Here is a 22,359-nt window from a genome sequence, read left to right as displayed (position 1 = left end):
GGGGAGATCTCAAGTCTCTGGTCTGCATTTCTACTAACTCAGAACACTTCTGTCTTGTCAGGATTAAGTTTCAACTTGTCCGCTCTCATCCAGCCCATTAGCTGGATATCATCCACATATTGGTGACACCGCAGCCCAAACCTCCTGATAACCTCTCCCAGTGGCTTCACGTAGATATTAAATAGCATGGTGGATAAGATCAAACCCCGCCACGGGCCAATGGCCATGGGGTAAAGCAAGAACCCCCCAGCAGCACCTTCTAGGACTGGCCTCTCAGATAGGACTCAAACCACCGTAACACAGTGCCCCTTTTTCTTTGACTGTTTACCTCCAAAATAAACAGAAATGCCTTTTAAATCCTGATCTCTGCAAGAATTGGAATACAAAACGGGGTGAATGTGTTTGACATCAGCATCAACCCACACGCCTGTGTCCTCCGCCCCTTCTTTGTAATGATAACTTCTGTTGTTTTTCTTGAATTTTTAATCAGTTTAATTGGGTTCCCTTCTTAATATAGTCCCATGCACTTTAACTCTGGGAGCCTGCCCAGTTCCTGCTATGGAAGCAGGCACTTTCCAGAACTCCCGATTGATTTGTTCCACTATCTTGGCGTCTACCAGTCAAGTCCATAAAGATGTAGGTAATTATAGGCTACAGGGCTGTTGTTAATAATCTAGCTTTATTCACCTATGGCATGGCTCTCCATGTGCTGTCATTTCATAGCTATTTCTAGAAACTTTATACAAATGAAGCCTGACATCCATTTCCTCAGATTCTACTTTCCTTTTGTTGTCCTGATTCCTCTGACAAACCAGCATGAACATACTAGGTTCATCGTCGTGTCTTCGTGCAGTCACGCATGGGATCTGCGCAGGCGCAGGCCAACCACGGAGATATTAAAAGCTTCTATAAAGCCTCAGCTCTTCAGAGCGCTCCCCTCCCCCCGGTCGTTAGAGTGACCAACTGCCCAACTGCCACCCTACGGGGGGGGGGGGAACGCTCTCCCTCCAGTTCTCTTTCTGCCGCCGCGAAGAGAGGATTCTTCTTGCTTCGGCTCTTATAAGATTACCTCAGGGGTTAAGAGTTGTTGTGATCCTGAGGTAATAGTGAGTAAAAATAAAGATAAAAACCCAGGAGCTCTGTTCAAGAAATGCCTGAAATGTAAAACGAAAATGGCAAAAAGGGATACACATTCGGAGTGTATTCTATGCCTGGGAGAAGGGCACAATACAACGTCTTGTAAATCCTGTGCTCAAATGACATCCCGGGCGATTCAGGACAGAGCTACCAAGTTGAAAGCTGCCCTGTGGAATAAATGTTTGGAACCACAAATTACCTTATCAACCGCTGGAGATTCGGCCTCTGTGATGTCTGTCCCGGTTTCCAATCCGGCATCAAAGGTGGTTTGTGAGAGGTCGGCTTCGCTCCCTGCTCCTTCCAAGTCTAAGAAGAGAGCAGGTGAGAGCAGTAATGGAAAGGGGAAGAAGTCAAAATCGACGGCCCCCGATACGCCGCCTGCGCTGCCGCCTGAGCAGGTCCGGCCCCAGTCTCCCAAGCAGCGTCGATCTCCGCATGACGCCGATAGAAGGGGCACAACCTCTGCGGTCCCGGAGGTTCGGTGTCAGGACTTGCCGTCGAAACAGCTGATGCAGATTTCCCCGGCACCGAGCTCCAGAGCTAGCGTTGCGTCCAGGGGGTGCAGTCGCTCGCCACGTCGTCAGGCAAATCCGCCCTGAAGAGATTCTCCGCCCAGTCCGAGTCGATCACCAAGGGAACTGACCTTCGCCCGGCACCGGCGGGTCTCCCCTAGGCGTCGGTCACCTCCCTGTGAGGGTCGTCGGCACCAATGATCTCTAACACTGATTGCCTCATTGCCGTCGAGATCACCCTCGCAGTCACGGGGAAGGCATTACTCCCGCTCCCCATGTTATTACGTGCATGGGAGGTCTTTTTCTCCCTTTTTCTCCCTACCGGCATTACATAGACGGCATGGTTCAGACAGGGTCACTGGCCCTTTAAGAGGAGCATGCTCGCCTCGACGTCAACATTCTGACCAGGCATCTGCTGCAGCTAAGAGGGTTACAATGCCTAAGGGAGATGTGAGGTTTCCGGAGATTATACTCTCAGATTCTGACTGGGGCCACGCAGATTCTGACAATGGATCAGATGATGTGTCTTTGATCACACCAGACGATATTATTGATGACTTAGGTGTCACTAGCCCTTCAGATAACGTGAGGTCATTTGTTGAACACGTTCAGCGTATGGCTAAAGCGTTAAACATTGATTACAAACTGACAACCACTGACCCTGTTGACGTGGTTTCTGATATTTTGGGCACAGCTGACAATGGGCTAATTGCCCTGCCATTTGTGAAAAGTATCCTTGACATGATTCAGGCAAACTGGGCTAGACCCGCATCAGGTTCTACTGTGGTTCGAAAGGTCGACTCGATGTAATGGGTTAACCAGGAAGGGTGTGAGTTTATATCTCACCATCCAACTCCTAACTCCATGATAGTGGAGGTCCTCCCAGGGAGATTCCATGCAAGTTCTCAATCAGCGCCCCAGGATAAGGAGGGCAGAAAATTAGATATAACTGGCAGGAAAATCTATACTGCTATGGTCCAGTCAGCAAAGATTTCGAATTTTTTAGCGGTCATGAGCAGCTACCAGTTTTTCCTGTGGGATAAATTGACTAATTACATTGAATTTATGGATGAGGATAAGAGACCTCTGGCCAGAGTTTTATAATCTGAGGGCCAGGCTATGGGTAGGTGTCAGCTTACTGCCTGTAGGCAGGTGGTGGATAGCACAAGTAAAGTGATGGCGACATCTGTTGCTCTCAGAAGGCATTCCTGGTTGAGAGCTTCAGCATTGCTTTACGACACGAAAATGAGAATTGAGGATCTCCCATTTGAGGGGTCCAGTCTGTTCAGTGAGGAGACTGACTTGTTCTTGGACAGACTTCGAAAGACTAAGTCCAGTTCAAAATCGCTGGGGATTACGTCCACACCAGCTTCAACCTTTAAACCGAGGTATTTTCCCAGGCACGGGCAACCTTACAATAGGTCTTACCGTTACCAGGGTCAGACGCAGCCACAAAATCAGTTTCGTAACTCCTATAATATTACGCAGCAGGACAGGAGGTTTCCACCTAGATTTAGGGGAAAGAGAGGAGGCCATTCCTCCCCTAATCACGGGGGGGGGGGAAGGCTAAGTACGCATGACTAGAATTACAGGTGGTTTTTGAGAACCGTTTATCTTGTTTCTTGCCCCATTGGCAAGCTGTATCTGATGATCTGTGGGTTCTTAAGTGCGGTTACTTTTTGGAATTTAAATCATTGCCTCCAAGGTTCCCACCCCCACATGTGCCTACAGAGTTTTCCCAGGTGCTGCAAGAGGAGGTGACGGGACTACTAAATAAGGATGCTATTTCGGTACTGTCAAAGCATGAAATGGGGGGTGGGTATTATTCACGTTATTTCCTTGTGGATAAGAAAGATGGAAGAAAGAAGCCCATTCTTGATTTAAGGGGTCTGAATAAATACCTAAGGGTGAAGAAATTCAGGATGATATCAATTTCGGATGTCTTGCAGTTACTAGAGCACAATGTTTGGTTTTGCGTCCTTGACCTCAAGGACGCATATTTCCATATTTCAATTCACAACGAGTGCAGGAGATTTCTGCGGTTTGTGTCTGACGGTATGCACTATCAGTTCAATGTTCTGCCGTTTGGATTAGCGACATCACCACGAGTTTTTTCCAAGTGCATGGCGGTGGTGGCGGCTCATTTGGTACTCAATGGCTGCACAGTCTACCCGTACTTGGATGACTGGTTGTTTGTGGCAAGTTCAGCTGAAATTTTGGCTAGACAAATTGGGTTTGCATTATACACATTGGAAGAATTTGGGCTGGTGGTCAATTATAAAAAATCAAAGTTGAAAGCAGCGCAAGATATGGAATTTATTGGGGTTAGATTGGATTCTATAACTGGAAAAGGTTTTCTACCAGTAAAGAGAGTGGCAGCCATACGGAAAATGGTTCGTGCATTCCAGGCCAATAGATTCCAGAGAGCCATTCATATCCAGAAGTTGCTGGGGCTAATGGCATCTACAACAGCGGTGGTTTACCATGCTAGGTTGCACATGAGGACCCTCCAAGGTTGGTCCTAACACATTTTAGACCATCACTACACAAGCAGTCGAAGAAATTTTCCATACCAAGGAAGGTCATTCGTTCCCTACAGTGGTGGGACTCTGAAAGCAATTTGTCACAGGGGATGTCTTTTGGAAGTAGGCAGCCCCAGGTTTTCTTAACCACTGACGCTTCCCTTTCGGGTTGGGGAGCGTCCTGTGAGGGTTTTTCAGCCAATGGGTTATGGTCTTCTGGTGAATCCAGGATGCATATAAATTTCCTGGAGTTGAGGGCAATCAGGTACGCTTTGCTCTCTTTTTCAGGCATCGTTGCGGATCGGGTCGTACAGGTGGCCACCGACAATATGGTCGCGAAGTATTATATCGCAAAACAAGGAGGAGCAGGATTGTTGTGCCTGTGTGCGGAAGCCATGCACACGTGGAAATGGGCTATAGCACATGGCACTGTTCTAATACCCATCCATATTGCCGGGAAAGCCAATGTGGTGGCAGATGCATTAAGCAGGCAATCTACTACACATCACGAGTGGCAACTAAATACTGTTTACCTAGATCAGATTTTTCAGATGTGGGGCACACCACAAGTAGACCTGTTTGCTACCCCAGACAATGCAGTATGTTCAGAATTCTGCACAAGGGCAGGGGTAGGGTACCGATCATTGGGCGACGCATTCCAGCTTCCTTGGAAGGGTGCAATGTTCTACATATTCCCCCCCTTCCCCCTGTTGAGCAGAGTGGTCATCAAGGTGAGGGCGGAGAGAACAGACTGCATTCTCATAGCCCCTTACTGGGCTCGCCGACCCTGGTTCCCGACAATGATGGCTCTGGCCAAGGGGAACGTGATCTTATTCCCTCTTCACGAGGACCTGTTAATGCGGGGCCTGATGAGGTATCACAACATACTGAACCGACCCTTGGCGGCGTGGAGGATCAAGCCCTAATTCCGTGGTCAGAAAGGGTGGCGGATGTGTTACTCTCTTCTAGGAAACTCTCCACCAGAAAGTCCTATGCAGCAAAATGGCGCAGGTTTTCTGGGTGGTGTGCTGAGAAGGGTTTTATTCCTGAATCCTGTTCTTTATCGCAGGTTTTTGAGTTCCTGTTGCATTTAAAAGATGCAGATTTGTCTAATCCCTCAATTAAAGTTTATTTGGTGGCTATTTCGTCCTTCCATTTTAGTGTGGATTCTAAATCTTTGTTTTCAAATCCTTATTCTAAGAGGTTTCTCAAGGGGCTGAATAATATGTATCCCCCTGTTTCTCCACCCACTCCTCAATGGAGTCTGTCACTAGTGCTATCTGGGTTGATGAAGGATCCGTTTGAGTCTATGGCCACGTGTGATTTGTCATATCTTTCATACAAGACTTCTTTCTTGCTCGCAATTACGTCGGCCAGGAGAGTGAGTGACATTTCCGCCCTTCGGTGTGACCCTCCTTTTACGAAGTTTCACCCGGACAAGGTAGTACTATGGCCCAGTATGGACTTCCTGCCTAAGGTGGTCTCAACTTTTCATTTGTCACAGGACATAGTGCTCCCTGTGTTTTTTCCTCAACCACAATCGGAGACAGAGAAAACTCTCCACACGGTGGATGTACGCAGAGCTTTATTGTTTTATGTGAATCTTACTGCGGGATTTAGATTACATGATAATTTGTTTGTTTGTTTTAAGGGTCCTAATAAGGGCAAGGGAGCACCGATACAATCAATCTCTAGGTGGATTGTGTCAGCAGTTAGGATTGCATATCAAAATACGGATGTGGCCTGTCCATTAATTGGTAAGGCCCACTCAACTAGAGCCCAAGCCGCTTCTGCTGCATTTTCTTCTAGGGTCAGTATCCAGGACATATGCAGGTGTGCCGGCGTAGGCCAAGGGCTGGGCGGTGCCCGCAGTCCTCAGATGTGCAGGAGGTATCTAGCCCCTTTCGGAGCAGGCGACAAAGATTATGCTATCTACCAAGGTCAGAAGTCAGAGGCGTCATCAAAGCAGGCAGAAGTCAACGGCCGGAAAGATCAATCATGAGCGGTAGCAGGAACACAGAGAAACTGCACGGTTGCTTCCGCAAAGTGAAAGCACGCCTGCACTGCCTTTATCAGTCAGTGCACTTCCAAGCTAGGCTTCATCCTGAAACAACTCAGCACCAGTTCTCTGTCTGCTTAGCCTCTCCAAGTGAGCACTTCTCCTTCTACCTATCAGGTTCAGGTAAGCTTGGAGGGCTTCCATTTCAGCTTCCACTGCAGGGGTTGGGGGAAGAGTAGCTTCTGTCTGCCCTTGTTCCATCTCTCTGCCTAGCTGTGATTCCTGCTGAGTTGTTTCAGGCTCCTGTACTACTGACTGCAATGGAGGTACTAAGGGCCCAGAGGCAACCTGTTCCTCCACTTCAGCTTCAGAGTCCTCCGAGTCCTCAGCTCCCAAGGCAGGGCCCATGACAGCAGGGCGGCGACATGGTCCCGTCCATCTACATTTGTAAGACATTATGCCATGGATGTTGATTCCAACAGGGAGGCTGTAGTGGGGAAAGCAGTGTTGCAATCAATTGTACATTAAATGATCCCACACCCTCCACCTGTGTACACGAGCTTATTATTCTCCCATGTGGGACTGCACAGAAGACACGACGATGAAAAACAGTGTTGCCCTTACCTGTAACTGTTGTTCATCGAGTGTCTTCGTGCAGTCACACATCCCTCCCTCTGACCCCGCTGTGGGGATCTTTTTATCTGTTGGCTATTAATTTTGCTGTCCCCACGGTGGCAGGTTGGAGAACTGGAGGGAGAGCATTCCCCCCCCCCGTAGAGTGGCAATTGGGCAGTTGGTCACTCTAACGACTGGGGGGAGGAGGGCTCTGAAGAGCTGAGGCTTTATAGAAGCTTTTAATATCTCCGTGGTTGGCCTGCGCCTGCGCAGATCCCATGTGTGACTGCACGAAGACACTCGATGAACAACAGTTACAGGTAAGTGCAACACTGTTTTTACCATTCCAAATGGAATTATTCAGAAAGGCATGGTAATGTTACTGGTGCATGTGAGGAGGTTGGAGGCTCTTGATCTACCTATGCTCGGATCCCATACCAGGTTTCCATTGGCACTGCTCTTTGTTGGCAGTGGAGGAAGGTATCACTTTGGTGCATATACCTGATGCTAGGCATTTTCTGCTCCTTGACTGAGTTATGGTGAGAGGCAGTATGTGTAGTAGTTAGAGTATTGGACTAGCCCTGGGGAGACCCAGGTTCAGATCCCTGCTTGCCATGAGTTGCACTGGCCAACCTTGAGCCAATCATTCTCTAAAAGAGAGAAACTACCTCACAGGCTGTTATAAGGATCAAATGTGAATTATTTGGAGGAGAGGTGGAATAAAAGTGAATAAATTATCTGTGACCTATTTTTAGGTTCCACATATAAGGTTCTACTACCTGCCACCACAGCCATTTTGTTCTGGGGCTCAAATCAAGTAGCTTGCTGGTGTCTTTAAAGCCCTATGTGGCCTGAGCCCAGCTATCATGAAGGGATATGTTCTTCCTTATGAACCTCTTCCTCTATTAAGACTGGCTGTTGAAGACATGTTCTGTATGCAGTGAGGTGAAGCCAATGAGTAGGTGGAGTAGGGCTGCCAATTCTGGGTTGGGAAATTCCTGGAGGTTTGGGGGTGGAGCCTTGGAAGGGCAGAGTTTGGGAAGGGGGGAGACCTGAGCCGGATATCATGTCAGAGAGTCCACCTCCTCCAAAGCAGCTGTTTTCTCCAGGGGAACTGATCTTTGGGGTCTGGAGGTCAATTGTAATTCCAGGAGATCTGGCAGGGCCTTCTCCATCACAGTTCTTCTACTCAGACATTCCCAGAAGGCCTAATTAAACCCTGCTGCTTCACACTTTCAGGGAAAGCGCTGTGATTTTAAATGCTTGTACTCGTAACAGTTCCATTTTTTTGTGATGATATTTTTCTGTTATTTTAGAAATCGTAGAATCATAGAGATGGAAGGGGCCATGCAGGCCGTCTAGTCCAACCCCCTGCTTAATGCAGGATCACCCTAGAGCATCCCTGACAAATGTTTTTATTGCTAGTCATTGGAGGGCAACACAGAGTTAAATGTTACAAATAAATTAAATTTTGCAAGGATACAATGGGGGGGGTGCATATTGGTCTACCATGAGAAGAGGGGAGTGGAAGAATCGTGCTCCACAGGCACAAGGACTTGCTCCCACAGAAATGCTAGTGTGGATCCCAAGCCAATATTTTGAGTTTCAAGTTTTGGCAAGAGCTCTGTTCTGCGCTTCGGATTTAGTGAGGAGAAACATTAATTTCAAAACCTCTAAATCCAGATGTTGTCCCTGGAGCCATAACTTTCTCCAGTAAAGCCTAAATAGGTAATAGTTCCACTCCCATATGCAAATAGTTCCACTCACACATGCAGTGAGAATGAAAACCACATGTCCCTAAGCAACTGGGGACACTTAATGGGGAGACAGAGGTGGCCATTCCCTGGCGTGTGCCCCCTGTTTTTTGGCAGTGCAGGTCTTCCCCTCACACTTTTCATGTTTACTGTGGGCTGCTTCAACATAATTAACTGTGCATTGGCTTGTGGCCCAGGCCTGTACTTTTTCAATTATGAAGCTTCCAAGAAGGAGGGAGATTTCCACGAGGAAAAATACTGCAGGTGTTGCTGTGAGAGCAAATGTGTGTGTGCCTACACGGTCCATGGATTTCAGTGGGGGTTGCTGCATTAGTCTCTCCCCCCCACACACACCTGTTTCAAAGACTACAGCTAGTGATGAAATTAATGTCTCACTCTTAACAAGAAATACCGGCTGTCCTGTGCAAACCAATATCTAATATTACTTTTTCTGAAAACTGCAGTATGTGCGAATTAAAAACATAATGTATGTTCTTTTATGCTCTGATTTTTAACAACTCCCCGTTTGCCATTTTAGCACCACTTTATTCAGTTATGAACCCATGACTGCTCATTTCTTATCCAGGGAGAGGATTATATTAAAGTATGTGCTTGCTGAGCCTGGGCCTCTAACTGCAAAACTGAAGGACAGTAAAGATTACAGCTGTTTTCATGGGCAACATTCATTCATATGTGAACACATGAAGCTGCCTTATACTGAATTAGACCCTTGGTCCATCAAAGTCAGTATTGTCTACTCAGACTGGCAGCAGCTCTCCAGGGTCTCAGGCTGAGGTCTTTCACATCACCTAATTGCCTAGTCCCTTTAACTGGAGATGCTGGCGATTGAACCTGGGACCACCTGCATCCCAAGCAAATGCTGTACAAACTGAGCCACAGCCCCTACTTGCTGGGTCATTCAGGATTATTGAAAATTTCATAGCTTTTCTATCTTTCTGTGTTTTGCTTGGTTGCTGAAAACAATTATTGTGTGTGTGAAGTGCCTTCACAGGGGTGGGGAACCTTTTTCCTGCCAAGGGCCATTTCCATATTTATAACATCAATCGGGGGCCATACCGGACATTTATCTCCCAGCGGGTGGCGGGGGGGGGGGGCTAGGGTTGCCAAGTTCCTCTTCACCATGAATGGGAGGTTTTTTGGGAGGCGCCTGAGGAGGATGGGGTTTGGGGAGGGACTTCAGTGCCATAGACTCCAATTACCAAAGTGGCCATTTTATCCAGGGAAACTGATCTCTGTTGGCTGGGGATCACTTGTAATAGCAGATCTCCAGCTAGTACCTGGAGATTGGCAACCCTAGTTCCTTACTGTTTTCTCTCTACATATCAAGACAAATGGAAAGGTGTTTGGAGGGTGGCTTGTGGGCAGTTCAAAGGTGGAATAGGACTGCATGCCCCTCCACCTGAGGGTGCTGGAGAAGCCACCGGAAAGAGGGAAAGAAGGGAGAGAGGGAGAGAGAGAAAGAAATGGAGCAAGGGAGAAAAAGAAAGAAAAGTAGGGAAAGAAAAGTACGGAGGGAGACAGAAAGAGGCTGGGAGAGGGCAGCTGTCAGTGGGGCAGGACGCCGAGCCTCCGTGGGAAGGGAAGGGTCTCCCGGTGCCCCGTGCGCTGTGGGCTGTTCTGGGCCCCCGCACTTCTCTGCTGAGGGGGGAGGAGGCGGGGGGGGGCGTGTGTGTGTGTTTGGAAAAAGCGGGAAGGCTTTTTCTGTCTCTGGCCATTCATGCAGGGGAGGTTTTGCCTTGGATTTGCCGCTCTCCAGATGCACATTTCCCCCCCTCCAAATTCTCAAAACTCTGCATGGGGACTTATTGATGAGTTTTGAGAATGTGGATGGGAAAATGTGCATCTGGAGAGTGGCAAATCCAAGGCAAAACCTCCCATGCCGGAGGTTCCCCACCCCTGTATAACCCTATTTGGAGAATCTTCTTCTGGTAGTCACACCCTGTAGAGACCTTAAGACTTCCTGCATGCGCTGGAAATTCCTTCACCACTCCTACATCACCTTTCATTTGTCAGCTGAGATGCTATTTTGAGATCTTGAAGGTTTCTTTGTTATAAATATGTATAATTCTGGGGCTTATATTTATTAACTTACTGTTTTCTGCCACACACTAGCAATGCTCATATGTTATTGCCGCTGCTATGTACTATTTGGGGGAGAGAGAGAGAAGGCATTTCTAGAGGCTATTATAACTGCAATTTTGACAAGGGAGACAACATACCAGTCCCATCCAGTCCTACCTAGTACCCCTGCTGTAGATAGTCAGTGGTAGCATATAATGACTGTAACCGTTTGACTTTTTTTTTTACTGCCATCAAGTCACAGCTGACTTATGGCGGTCCCACGGCAACTGTTCAGTGGTTTGCCATTGCCTGCCTCAGTGACACGACTCTAATGTTCCTTGGAGGTCTCCCATCCAAATACTAACCAGGGCTGACCCTGCTTAGCTTCTGAGATCTGACGAGATCAGGCTAGCCTGGTGCTATCCAGGTCAGGGCACTGGCCATTAAGCTCGTGCATATTTGGACAGCCGGAAAAAAATCAGGCCCAGAAGCCAAGCAAGACGAGGTAACACCCAGACTTTAAAATGTTCATGTATGTCAGTCTGAATTTTCTCATCTGAGTTTCCAGGAGCTATTGTTGTTCTTGGACCAGTAACGAACACAGCATAATTCCCAAAGCTCTTTCATTATGGGAATCTTCTTTCTAAAGTTATTCCCTAAATGATAGACACAAACAGAGTTCATACTTAGTCTAGCCCTTAACCACAACCCTCTTGCACAAACAGGAGCCCACCCATCTTCTTCTCCCTCTTGGTCTCTGCCAAAACCACCTACTTCCTTTAATCTCTGAACCCTGGATAGTAGCCCTGTCTGCTCCTCTTGCCTCTGGCTGAATGGTTTGTACTCAGTATGTGCATTTGGAACACTAAGTCATGCTTTAATAATCTGGCCCATTGTATTATGTCTGGCTGTAAATGACCATTTGGTCAAGGCAGTGTGTTTACTTTTTCTCTTTTCTGTTAGAAGAATGAGTTGTGCTGGGTATAACAAGACTCCTGGTGGCTATAACTGCCCAGACAAAGCATATCATATGAAAATTACTGTCTGTTTTAAAAATGACTATATAATTACACTTGACTATTTATAAAAGAGAGGGGGGCATAAAAACAGTTCTTCTGACTGTCTCGATGCTTATTTTGTGTAAGTATAATTTACATTTATGACTTTTATTTCCATTGCCAAGAAAGAAACATATGTTCCAAGGAGCCATTTTGAATACTTCTTTGAATGGCAATTTGTTACATATACAGAATGTTTGCAGTCAGAATTAACAAGGATGCTCTTCTGCCTGGCATGTGACCAAACCCTGACATCTCCACACATGCTGCCAAATGAGAACAAATGCTTCAGGTTTTGTAAAAACCTGGGTGTCTAGGAATGCAGTCAGGAAGGGGAGCCCAACAAAGTTACTTACACCTCTAGTCTTGTATTCTCTAGATATGCATTGTCACCATTTCTGCTTACAGTAGAACCATTTCTTTCTGCATGGTGGGTCATGGTTATCATGCGAATGGACAACATATTTAGCACCTGCTCTCAAGCCATCAGTGGTTGCAAAACAAGGCTAAAACTGGAGACTGATACAGCATTCAACTAGCCCCAGATATCTATGTACTGGGACTTTATAATTTCATAAGATTTAGGATCTATGGCAGTGGTTCCCAACCTTTTTTTGACCAGGGACCACTAGGACTTTTTAGTTCGGTGCAGGGACCCCAAGGTTCAAAATAAAAATTCCCATAATTTTAAAATAAACTTTAATCATAACTGTTAGTTAAACATTAAACTTAGAATAATATTTGAATATATATATTTTTATAATAGAGAACTTTTAATTGAAAATATTAATTTATTAAGGGTTTATAACTTTCTTTCGCGGACCTTAATTTAGTTCTCGCAGACCCCTGGAGGTCCACAGACCCCTGGTTGGGAACCAGTGATCTATGGTATCACATCACACTAGCTGTTACAACTGATACTTTGTCAGTATAATTGCTTACAGTTTCCATTTGTGTTTCAGTATAACCACTGTTGGTTGCTTATTCAGTAAGAGGTCTTTCCCTCATTACGAAGAACTTTGACAACTCCTTCAAGCAGGGGGATCAAACTCAATGGTTGCGAGGGGCAGATATGACATAAATGTCACTTGGACTGGCCAGGCCATGACTCGCCAGCCCAGATCGAGAGTAGGGAGGGTAGCTGCCTTGGCTGGCTTTGGGTCGGATAAGAGCTCTCAAGGGGCCGAATCTGGCCCCTGGGCCTTATGTTTGACACTCCTGCCTTAAAGAGAACCTTTTGGTAGTGTGGTAAGGCATTAGGCAGAGGGGTTTTATAAACTACATCTGTACGCAGTTTTGAACTCAATAATCAGGCTCTTGAGATATAGTTGTTAACAGTAAACAAAACGAGCCATTTTCATTTTAGATTCAAAAATATTTGGTAATTGAGGCCAACATTCTCTTAAAATTAAAGAGAAGGCAAATGGATAGGGTTGCCAACCTCCAGGCAATAGCAGAAGATCTCCTGCTATAACAACTGATCTCCAGCCGATAGAGATCAGTTCACCTGGAGAAAATGGCTGCTTTGGCAATTGGGCTCTATGGCATTGAAGTCCCTCCCCAAACCCTGCCCTCCTCAGGCTCCGCCCCCAAAACCTCCCTCTGGTGGCAAAGAGGGACCTGACAACCCTGCAACTGGATTCTGCAGTGCATTCGGCTGTACTCTGATCATTCTTCATTTCCTCTCTGCATCCCATCATGCTTGAATATGTGGAACTTTTTGTGCATTTTCTCACTCATCTTCTTGTCATACCAGGGCAGTGATACTTAACTTTATCTATCTATCTATTTCTCAAGTGTGGCCCCCGTCTGTGGATATCTAAATCCATGGATCAGAGCCACACCCAAAACAGACAGTTCTGTAAACTTGGGGTACTCTCTGCTTCTCACTTGCCTTGAAAACCCCTTGCTGGGATTGCCATAAGTCTATTGTGGCTTGATAGCCCTTACACACATAAGCTACCTAGAGCTGCTTTGGTTGGTAGAAAAGGAGGTACATAAAAATTCTAATTAATAAATAGGAAGAGTACGAAAAAATAATTTGTATTTGAGAGGTGGTAATGGCTTAAAGGTTAAGGAACAATGTACAGGAGGGAAGTTAATAATTTACCGCACAGGATTGCTTCAAGACAATTGGGTGGGTGACCTAGAGTTGCCAACCGCCAGGTACTAGGTGGAGATCTGCTATTACAATTGATGTCCCAGCAGATAGAGATCAGTTCACCTGGAGAAAATGGCCGCTTTGGCAATGGGACTCTATAGCATTGAAGTCCCTCACCTCCCCAAACCCTGCCCTCCTCAGGCTCCGCCCCAAAAACCTCCCACCGGTGGTGAAGAGGGACCTGGCAACCCTATTAGTCATCCACAGGAATTACTCCAGAAACCAGCCCATAAATGCAAAATGAAAAATGCTGACCAGAGCATTCATAAGCTAGTGCCGAAGAAGAAGAAGAAGAAGAGTTGGTTTTTATATGCCGACTTTCTCTACCACTTAAGGGAAACTCAAACTGGCTTACAATCACCTTTCCCTTCCCCTCCCCACAACAGACACCCTGTGAGGTAGGTGAGGCTGAGAGAATGTGACTTGCCCAAGGTCACCCAGCTGGCTTCGTGTGTAGGAGTGGGGAAACAAATCCAGTTCACCAGATTAGCCTCCGCCACTCATGTGGAGGAGTGGGGAATCAAACCCGGTTCTCCAGATCAGACTCCACCACTCCAAACCACCGCTCTTAACCACTACACCACGCTAAGCAATCCAGCTTCTCCTCTGCACTGGAAAGAGTCTAGTAATTGACATGGCATTCCATGTATTGATATAATTTGACACCTGCCATTTGTGTAGCAAATCTCTGAAGAAACTCACACTCAATTCACGGTGCATTGGTGTTTCACTCAGCAGCCTCTCGAAAGAGTTAGGTTTCACCCGGGGAGCTTCCCTTTGAGAAAAGTCTTTTCTGGCTTTACCTTGGAGTTTAAAGGCTTCTTTGTGCAGGGTCAATGTGCTGGAAGATGCGGTTCAAGTCAGTACTTTTCCACGATAAGAGAGGGAAGAATAGACAGCCCCAGCTTGCTAAGGGACCGATCACTCCAAATTACGTTTCAAGAGGAGCCCTGGCCCTGGCTAAATCCAAAATTGAGTGGGACAAAATGAATTCAAGCTGTCGACAAAGGTATCCCACAAGAAAAAAAAATACTTTCCCTTCCCTGTCTCTAGTAGGGGTTCTCAGTTGCTTTATTTAATCAAGCAAAGAAACAACCCCAAAAGTAGCACACTAAAGATCTTAGTCCGATGATTTCATGTTTGTTCCCTCTGGGCTACTCAGCTATTATAATGAAAAGAAGAGCAGCAGTTTTCATACTCTGCTCCTCTATTGTTTACCAGGAAACAAGCCGAACTCCCACAGGGACTAGTATCAGGGTCAGACCAAAATATCTCCTCCTGTTCTTCCCAAAGGGATGGGTACAGATTCCCAGGCAGAACTGAAATGTACATTGTGTGTGGCATATATGTTGTTAAAGGCATCTGGCTAGTGGGGAAGAGACATGCTGCAAGAAACCATTTCAAGCAGTTTCCTGCATTATTTTGCTAATTCTCTTTATTGCTCTAAATATTCATCTTCAACCTTCATTTTGGGAGGTTTGCCAGATTTGCATTGCAGGCTTAGACTTGTCCTCTTTTCTCACCCTGACATTATGTGTGCCTACTGCGTGTTTGCTGCTTCGGAGCTGAGTAGACTTACATATTTTAGTTTTCTAAAAGTGTGCAGGGAGCCTCGCAGAAGAAGACTGGAAACATGCATCTTTGTAATGTCAGAAGGGTAAGAACAGCTAGGCGATAAATACTTATCTTCATAAGCATTTGCTTGCTTGCTTTCTGCATCTAGTTATTTGCCATTTTGTGGGGTTGTTTTCCTCCCTCCATACAATCAGAAATGCACTAAAAACACTACTAAATATTAATCTTTACATACACAATTTGAAATATAGGCTGGGAAATCTGTGATTCTATGTGTTATTTCTTTGGGAAAGCTAGAATGTAGTTTAGCCCATTGCCAAAATAAGGGATGTGGGGGCTTTGTATTTAACTACACTGCCAGCCCCCGTACACCTTCCTTAGTAACATTCACATAGTCATGCATTCTTTTCTGTTCCTGACATTCCACACTTCATCTGCAATTCAGAGAACAAACTATTCTGCTTCTCACGATGAACAGTCTATTAATATTCTGGCCCCACGCTAGCCTGATCTCGTCAGATCTCAGAAGCTAAGCAGAGTTGGCCCTGGTTAGTATTTGGATGGACAACCTGCAAAGAAAGCCAAAGTTGTGGTGTGGAGGCAGGCAATGGCAAACTACCTCCAAATGTTTCTTGCCTTCATGGTTGCCATAAGTCAGCTGTGACTTGATGGTACAAAAAAGAGACAGAGAGAAAATGTATGGTCTAAAGTAATCTGATACTTTCTGCACGTCTCTGTCACCCTCCTCACCAGTTGATTTCAAGTTTCCCTGTTTTGGCTTTTATGGGTATAGGAGGGAGTTCATGATTATTTTTGCATCCTGGTTTGTGGCACTTGATCTGGGCATGATCTGACTCATGAGGACAACTCTCCTTCCCTTAAAACTGATTCAGATATTCATTTTCTGAAGTTGTACTATTTCTCCCAATTCATAATAAAGTTATATGGCTTAAACGTCAGACCTGGGTGAAAAGTCCAAAAGCTTGAATGCAATCTCATTTTTCATATGGGTATCACTTGTTTGACTTCAGTGTTTTAACAAAACTGCCATGCATTAGTATCTCAAAAGTACCAATTTAAAAATAGCCTTTTTCTTGAAGTGACAAATGTTGATGCAAGTTGTGATTTTTCACACATGCATCTTCCTGAAAAGGGCATACGACAGAGATCCGTTCAACAGGTACAGCATTCTTGGCATGGAGATGCAGGGATGAGGAATATGTCATTAGGTAGTTGGCCTTGTTAGAATACAGTGACATCCCAGTGTAGAGTATGTAGGTTTTGGTTGTGCACATAGATGCATATTCAGTATGATTTAAGGAGATAAGGAATTTAGATCATAACAAATACCCTATCATAAGATTTAATCATGCTGTTTACATAGCGGAGAGGATACTGTTTTACCACTCTTATGACATAATAGCACTTCTGATCTATTAGTGATGGTGAATCTACAGCCATGGAGCTCCAGTTATTAGAACAAGAATGGGATTTTAATGTGCGTCCCAAAGCTAATCGGTTAATTTGTAAGTTTACACTACTGATATTCTGTTGAGTTAATGTGGCTCAGATTGCTACAAATTTATGGAATGAGTCTTCTAGCAAATAAGTGTCGGTTCTAGTGCCACACCAAATTTTTCTGAGGTTCAATCTTTGCTGTAAATGTTACTGCTTCGGGGTGTCAGAAAATACTTGCAAAAATCCTTACCTTCTACTCTTTCTCAAATTTTTAATACCTGCTTGCAGTCATCATTACTCTGTTCTACGTACAATGACTTCTTCACAGCATGAACACAGCCACTTCCTGTGATCTACTGGTAAATTCTTGGGCAGGAACATATGGGAGAAGACGGATGGGAGAAGATGCCCCAGTCCAAACCATGTAGGGCTTTAAAGGACAAAACCCACACCTTGAATGTCAAACATAGGGATGACTAGCAGGGCAGGAATGTGGCTGGACATGCATGTCTGAGCACATATCCCATTAAAATAATGTTGTGTAGATGGATAATGTCTGCACTTGAACATGCATCTGGATTCATATGCAAACACTGAGGTCACATCTGTCTGCACCACATTCATTTTTATGGGATCTGTGCATGAATGTGCATCCCCATCACACTAATCTGTCAATAAAAGATCACTGGCTTAGACAGTTGCCTCAGGATCGGGGATGAGTTTCCTAACCCCCTCCCCCCAAGACCTACTCCCTTGCAAAAACTTCTACACCCTTCCTCAAAGGGAATGAAAAATTGTTAAAGGGGGTATTTTGCAGTGTGCAAATTTCATTTTCAGAATTCCGCAACAGTCATTTCCACAGCCCATCAAATATTTCTTTTCACTAGGATGTGGTGCATGCTAATTGCGGACAGAAGAAATTGGATCAAAGTAGTACTTTGTGACCTTTGGTGCAGAGTACTGGATTTAAAACACGTTTGTTGAGCCTAACCCATAACCTGGATTCTTTTATGCCCTTTTTGTTCTGTTGTCCCCATAACCTACTGTCAAAAGTCTGATGACTTGCCCATAAGACTGTCTCCCCCCGTCGATCTTGTCCTATTGTTTGAGAATAATTAAACTACAAGTGGGAACCTGCAAGGACTCGAGGGAGGGACCTTATGTCCCCCTCCCCCATTATTTCCTCTTTCCTTTTCCTGAAAGCCCGCATAGGCACTCCTCTTTTCCTGCTTCCTTCTCTTCTTCCCACCCAACAGCCAACCTACATTTATCTGCCACTCTGTCTTCAACTTTCCCTCCAATGAGTCCTCCCTTAAAGGCCAAAACGGCCCTGCAAACCTCCCTTCAGCCTCCCCCTGCCTTTTACTCAGAGAAAGCAAGCCTAGAATTTCGTGGTTACCTATCAACAGCCACCAAGAGACTCTTTTTAAAGCTTCAAGCATTACTTTTATCATTTTGGGGTTGTTAATCCCCCCCCAATGTATTTATTAGAAGATTTCACATTTTTCTGCAAACCTGGGGTGTTTTCCAGTTTTGAAGAAAGATCTGCGTTGCCTGTTCACAGCTCCAGTCACCGGATTTAAGTATCCTCAGATATGGCCAACTTGGCTATTAGAATATACAAGTGGGATCCATCAAGGACTAGTGGGAGGGCACCTCATTTCCCCCTCCCCCACATTTTCCTCTTTCCCTTCCCTGAAAGCCCCCACAGCCTCTCTTTTTCTCTTGCTTTTCTCCTTCCCACCCAACAGCCAAATTTTAGTTATCTGCCCCTCTGTCTTCAGATTCCCCCTCCATGCCAGCCTCTACCTAGGAAAACTGTGGCATAGTTGTGTGGTGCCAGGCACTGGGCCAGGCCAAATGCATGGCAGGTAGCCCTCAAGGACTTGTGGGGGGCACATCATTTCCTTCTGTATTCCTCCTTCCCCCCCCCCCCCCCATTATTTCACCTTTCCCTCATTCTGGCAACTCTCATATTCTCTCCCCTTTCCTTGCCTCATTCTCTCCTTCTCAGCCATTCACCAACCTGTCTTTATCTGCCTCCCATCTTCAGCTATATTTATTATTTATCTATTTACTTCATTAATACCCCAACTTTCTTTACGGTGGGGACCAAAGCAGGTTACATTATTCTCTTCTCCTTTTTATCTGCACAGCAACCCTGTGAAGTAGGTTAGGCTGAAAGATCATGATGGGCACATCACTAGTGTGCTTTAATGGCAGACTGGTGATTTAAACCTGAGTCTCCTAGACCCTACTCTGAAGCTCTAACTGCTATGCCACACTAGCTTTAAAAGGGTGTGTTCTGTTGAACAGTAGCAAGCAGCCAGGCCTAGGTGAGTCATGCAGTCAGGTGGTATCAAGTCACCCAGGTGGTGACTTTTGAGGGAGGTCAGGTGGTATCAAGTCAACCTGCCCTTTCCCCCTGCCTTTTACTGACAAAAACCAAGCCTAGAATGCTGTGGTTGCCTAGTAACTGCCACTGAGGGTTTCCATTTGTTAAAGTTACAGGTGTTCCTTTTATCATTTTGGGATTTTTTTAGTTCCTCCATGTATTCTTTTTTAGTTTTCAGATTTTTCTGCAAATCTGGGGCATTTTTCAGGTTTGTGGAAAGATCTGTCTTGTCCATTCACAGCTTCAATCACTAGATTTAAGTATCCACAGGTTTTGCTGACTTCACTATTAGAATATACAAATGCGGAGCCCGTGCAACACGCGGGGGGGGGGAATCCAATCTTCCCCCCATTGCCGTCTGGCATGATTCCAGGCCCCACCACTCACCTTGGAGCCCAGCTGCAGTGACAATGACATCTGGGAGCCACTCCACGCCCACAATGGCTCCCAGCATCAGCTGCCACTGCAGCTGAGCCCGGAGTGGCTCTTGGCATCTGTCACTACTGCAGCTGGGCTTGGAGCGGCTCCTGGCATCTGTCGCAACTGTGCCTGGTGGCAACTCCTGGGCTCTGCCATCGTCATCGCTGGTTCTTGGGCTCCACCACTGCAGCTGCTTCTGAGCTCCTGGGCTCCCCTGCAGATGCGGCCAGGTCCGCCACAGCTTCCAGGCCCTACTCCAGCTCCCAATGTGAGAAATCTGGGGGGAATTTAAACACCTGTTTGTATTTTTTTTAACATTTCATATTTTTCTACAAATCTAGGAGGTCTTCCAAATTTGCAAAAAAACCCCAAAAAAACCCAAAAAAACTATTTCGTGTCAGTGTGGCCTTGATTTGCTGATTTTGATGTCCGCAGATGGGGGCCAGACTTTGCTGTCAAATATATAGATGATGATGATTATATGTATGTACCGATTTACTCTTCTAATCACAATTTTTTCTTTTTTTCCAACGAAGCTTTGACAGTGAGATTCATCACCAAGCGATTTATCGGTGATTATGACCCTACGTTAGGTAAGTGGATGTCTTTTGGAGAGAGGTATTTAAGTGTTTTTGCAGGAAGAAGTGAAATTAGCATACTCTCGTGTAAAATATTGATCTTCTGATTAGCTAAATGTTAACAAAATTAGAGCATGATAGAATTTTATTAAGGAAAGCCACTTACTATTCAGATCCTTTCTTGCCCCTATTTACCAAATTCGCAAATTCAAGAAAGGGTTCCAGAAGCTTATTCATTGCTTCAGTCTAGCTGTGTTTCAGATGGACTTTCTTGTTTTGGAAAATAACCTTATTCATCACCTGAAGATCCTGCCTTTTGCAGTGACCCAGAATGCCAACATAGGGCTCCAACTACAGGTTAGGAAATTCCTGGAGATTTGGGGTTAGATCCTGGGGAGGGACAGGTTTGGGGAGGGGAGGGACCTCTGTGGAATGTAATGCCCTATAGCCCAACTTCCAAAGCAGCCATTTTTTCCCAGGAGAACTACTCTGTTCAGTCTGGAGACCCGTTGTAGTTCTGGGAGATCTCCAGGCCCCACGTAGAAGTTGGCAACTTATACCTATTTCACCTCTAATTCGCATTCCTTTTGGGAAAATTGGCCATTATATACATTATATGCATTAAGCAGAGGATTAGATGGCCTGTATGGCCCCTTCCAACTCTATGATTCTACATCTTTCATTTAGCCTAGTGTTTGGAGGTCTTCTATTTGTGAAGCTTATTTCCTTCTGCTGTTCATCTGGAAAATTAGGCTAATCAACATTCTGACCTACTTTCCCTCAGTTTTGCTCCCAGTCCTCTATTATGATGACTGGAGAGGACTTTTGCCCAGGAAGAGGCTCCAGCTGTTGGGCGCAGCACCCCCTTCTCTGCTCCAGTGCCCTGCTCAGCCACACCTAGCTACAGTTCTGTGGTTGTCTTTTTCTGAGGCAGTCCAGCCAGCCCAAGCCTCTCACACTATACTTTGGCGATATTTGTATTACAGAACTTAGAAGCTCCTTATATCCCTCCAACACTAGGTATATGCTGCTCACGATCAATTGATCAAGGAGCTTCTAAGGGATAAAAGGAAAGGATAAAAGGAAAAGGAAATAACTTAGAATCTAGCTGGCCTGTGTAGAATCTAGTTACATTTCAAACTTGGCATGTTGCCAGGCTTCGTAATGGAGAAGAAAAGAGTAAATGTGTGTCATTAACCCGCTACAACCTCTGATCTATGAATAACTTCCAGTGATTAGTGTGGAGTTGTGATTTTACAGCGTGGCACCCTTCTATGGTCATTCCCATGTCTTTGGTACCTCCTCCTCCCCATTTCTGTCCATGCATTGTCCCATGATGCACCATGCATCCTTTCTTCTGCTTTCCAGCCTTCACCAGCAGACTCTTAATTTTTCCCAAACACAGTTGCTAAATGTAGAACAATTTTGGGCAATCAAGCTTGTTTACAGTAATATGCACAATTTGTTCCAAGCACAGAATGTGAGTTTTCTGCTTGCAGATTGGTGTAGATATCCAAATGCCCCAATTTTAATAAGTAGCCAAGGAATAACTGCTGAAGCAACCCAGCACATCAGAGCCATAGTGACAGGATAAGCTATAGAACAGCAGTAGGAACATAAACATCCCAATTAGAATTATGTCTTAAGAATCTGACTAATCTTGAGGGAAGATGCCGGAGCAAAATATATTGGGGGTTTCAATTTCCCAGACTTCTCAGATGTTTATTGAAGGCGTCCTCTTTTCCAAAGAGCTTCCCCTCTCTCACAGCTGAAAAGTCATTTGGTGTGACTATTTTGTCTTTTCCACATAGTTACAGAATTAGCTGCGAAGAAAATACTGTAATATAACTACTTTGCAAGATTAAGAGAGGGATGTAGGTGGAGAGGGAGGGTTGAGAAAAGGAGTCTGAAGCAACAATTCTTTGACAGCTAGTCATAATGGGAAGGAGAATATAGCCAAAGGCAAGCAATATGACTAGGCGGTGTGTGGCAGTCTCTCTTTCAACTCTCTGTGCATATATACAAGCTCCATTATCAGCACCCTGATCTTAAGAAAGGAAAGAATGCCTTTGGGACCAAGATGAGCTAATAAG

At 45.4% G+C, this 22,359-nt stretch overlaps 1 protein-coding gene across 1 annotated transcript in view; it reads left to right on the top strand.

Annotated features, from left to right (window-relative positions):
* Positions 1-22,359, top strand: part of LOC130479329 (ras-related and estrogen-regulated growth inhibitor-like) — a 48,670-nt gene that overhangs the window by 19,372 nt on the left and 6,939 nt on the right. The window contains exon 2 of the mRNA XM_056851716.1: positions 20,225-20,281. Coding sequence (XP_056707694.1) covers positions 20,225-20,281 — 57 coding nt within the window. The remainder of the gene's footprint in view (positions 1-20,224; positions 20,282-22,359) is intronic.

The sequence above is a fragment of the Euleptes europaea genome, chromosome 6 (genome assembly GCF_029931775.1).
Source record: "Euleptes europaea isolate rEulEur1 chromosome 6, rEulEur1.hap1, whole genome shotgun sequence".
Lineage (NCBI taxonomy): Eukaryota > Metazoa > Chordata > Lepidosauria > Squamata > Sphaerodactylidae > Euleptes > Euleptes europaea.
This window is presented reverse-complemented; position numbering and strand designations above follow the sequence as displayed.